General features: G+C 39.5%; 1 protein-coding gene across 1 annotated transcript; it reads right to left on the bottom strand.

The window, feature by feature from the left end:
* Positions 1–470: 470 nt before the first annotated feature.
* Positions 471–1,540, bottom strand: LOC126484770 (piggyBac transposable element-derived protein 4-like). Its single transcript, XM_050108367.1, has 2 exons — positions 646–1,540; positions 471–559 (listed from the first exon to the last, which is right to left on the bottom strand). The coding sequence occupies exons 1-2, from the start codon at positions 1,538–1,540 to the stop codon at positions 471–473; spliced, it is 984 nt and encodes a 327-aa protein (XP_049964324.1).
* Positions 1,541–2,997: the final 1,457 nt, after the last annotated feature.

Genomic DNA, 2,997 nt, shown 5'->3' with positions numbered 1-2,997 from the left:
CGAGACGCTGGCGTGAGGAAACATATGGCTTGTTTTTCTTTACGTGGACTTGACTCTCATGAAGTCTAGATGGCCTCAATGGTGTTTTCTGGGTTACTAAGCTTTGCAGGATACTCATCCTGAAGACTTTGGCAGTCATTTTTTCTCTATCGCCTAGTTCCTTCCAAATTATATAGCTGTTGACGATACTGACATCAAGCAGGTGAAAGAATATTCGGTGCCACCACTTTTTACTTCTCCGGCTTATTTCATATGATTTTTTCAGTTGGTCGAACTTGTCGACATTGTTCATGTGTGCATTGTAATCCATCACTGCTTGAGGACAAGGTAGCTCTATGCGTGAACCATCTCTTTCACGGCGAGTCACTGTAGTAACTTCAGGACTGTGAAAATTTGAAAGGAGATGAACAGCTCTCTTATCTTTCCACTTCAAGTAGAGGATGCCACAGTTGCTGACCCTCCAGTCAAATTCACCTCTGCTTAATTCTTTGTCTGTTTTTAATTTGGGTAAATGTTTCCTTGTTGGTTGAACTGTCCCACAGGCATATATGTTTCTCTGCTGTAAACCAGCCAACAAGTTATAGCTATTGAAATAGTTGTCGAAATAAAGATAATGGCCTTTATTTACGAGTTCAGAGGACAAACTCAGCACTACATGCTCCCCAAGGCCTGTTTGCACTGTGTCACCTACTTTTCCGGTGTAAATATCAAATTTCAAGTTGTAAGAGGTCTTGTCACACAGCATCCACACTTTGTAACCACGCTTTATGGGTTTATCTCTCATGTATTGTTTCATACTGTTGCGGCCTTTGAATTTGATCATTGACTCATCAATTGCTAGGTGTTTGCTGGGTTGGTAACACTTGGAAAAAGATTCAGATAGTATCTTGATCACTGGTCGCAGCTTGTACAGTTTGTCATAACCTGGGTGTCCTTTTTCTGGATGCAATGTGTTATCATTCAGATGAATGTTCCTCAGTAACCATCCAAACCGATTTACTGCCATCAGAGATGCAATATAACGATCATGAAGTTCTGGGGCACTAGACCAGTAGTCTCTGTATGCTGGCATACGCTTTATACCCATCAAAATGTTGATTCCCAGGAAAGTTCGTATTTCATTGTCAGTTGTTGGAGTGAAAGACTTGCCAGATTGCGTCGCATATAAATTTGTTTGGAAAACGATTAGCTCAACTAGCTCTTTTGGAAATATTTTTTCGAATATATCGATAGGTTCTGGATCATCAATGTCCCTAATAAAAGCACTTGGTCCTGATTCACTGTCGAACTGCATTCCTGAGGTAGCATTGAATTGTTGTCCCCAAGTTGGCGCTGTGTCAGCAGCGCGTTTTGGCGGAGTGGACTCACTTTCTTCCTCGCTCTCTGAAACTTCGCCTTCAGACGACACAATAGCCTCCGCAACAATGCTTGCTTCATAATCAGATTCGTCATCTGTGGTGTCAACAGTGGAATCCTCGTCTGATGGAATTTCACACAATAATCGTTCGATTTCTTCATCTCGTAAGCCTCTTCTTGACATTTTCATTTTCAAACAACAGCCTGAATCCAAGTAAAGAATACGTAAGCAAAACAAAATGGAGAAAGAGCTAAAATAAGTCACAACACAATTAAAAACTAAACTTTGTAGCGGAGGATTTCGAATTTTATACTAGGAAACGAAATGCAATAGAATACTGCTACATGCACGGTGGTACAAATAATATACCACCAAAATAAATTGTATATAAATAACGGAAGATTGTGCATATGAATGTATACATGGGTTCATACCGTAGCTGTGACGTCCAAGATATGGAAAAAACACAGGCGCAACAAGAAATTCGTTATAAACCACTATTCACACGCAAAAACCATGCACAACTCAGCACGCAGCTTTCACAGTTGTAATCTATGCAATTCTTGGCGGGAACTGATTCCTTATAGGCAGTGAGTGCCATCTGTCTGATAAGTAGAGAACTAGGTGAGCATATTAGAGTGGTGGTCGTGCAGTTAAACCACTGTGCAAAGAGCCAAGAAAATTTTCAAAAGGTGGTATACTATGTATACCACCGTGCTCCAAAGAGTTAATCAATCAAAGCTTTCCGTCCACCTTTTTTCTTTCAACTTGCAACATTTGCAAATTTTTACTCTGATCCCATCATTTGTGGCACCGATATGTTAAGACTTCTATTAAAACTCCCCTAACTTCCTTAACACATGCTATAGTGCTCGTTTTCTTCCGGAAGTAGTAAGATACCTGAATTTCAACACAATGGTTTTGGATATTTAGTCAAGTCATTATAAAACATTAATAACTAAACCACCGACGTTTCGGTCGTCTTTGCAGTGGTCCTCTTCAAATTTACACTGGCTCACATTAGTGAGATATCCCTTTGGTTTGTCCATTTTATTTCACACTCTACATTTTCTTCCTCATCGTCACAGAAATGCTTTACACGTTATAATACACTTGTCCGTTACTTTAAACTATCAGTTCGTGTTCATTACATGATTTTTTTGTTTATAATTTCCTTTGCAAGACGTCACGCTTTTACAGGCTGCAGTTCATCGAAGCACATTCGTCGGTGTCGAGGCATTTCGTATTATCGTGTCCTCTTTTTGGCGTTCCAAAAGACGCAGTTCTCATTGTTGTTAATATTTTTAAATCAACCCCTATGCTCTTTCAAAAATCCGACCTTTAGTACCGTCTTTATGTAATCCATTTTCCTGTATAGTCTAAATAAACGTTTTCAACTTCTTGATAGTTACAGTCTATTCAAGGAATTTTAGTCAGCGTTTGTTGTTTGCTGTGAACTTGGTCTTTTCCAACGAAACACCAAACATGTTCACATGACGATATATATTGTTTTAAGTATTTAAGCAGTGGTTGTAGTAAGTTCAAATGCATTCTATCGAAGAAAGTATGATCTGTCCACAAACTTGAGTGCGAGCATGCGAGTTCCCACTCTCTCTCCCCAACTTCGTCACCAGGAGCAA

Source organism: Schistocerca serialis, chromosome 6, assembly GCF_023864345.2.
Source record: "Schistocerca serialis cubense isolate TAMUIC-IGC-003099 chromosome 6, iqSchSeri2.2, whole genome shotgun sequence".
NCBI classification, from domain to species: domain Eukaryota; kingdom Metazoa; phylum Arthropoda; class Insecta; order Orthoptera; family Acrididae; genus Schistocerca; species Schistocerca serialis.
Note: the sequence above shows the minus strand (reverse complement) of the source record. Positions and strands in the feature narration are given on the sequence as shown.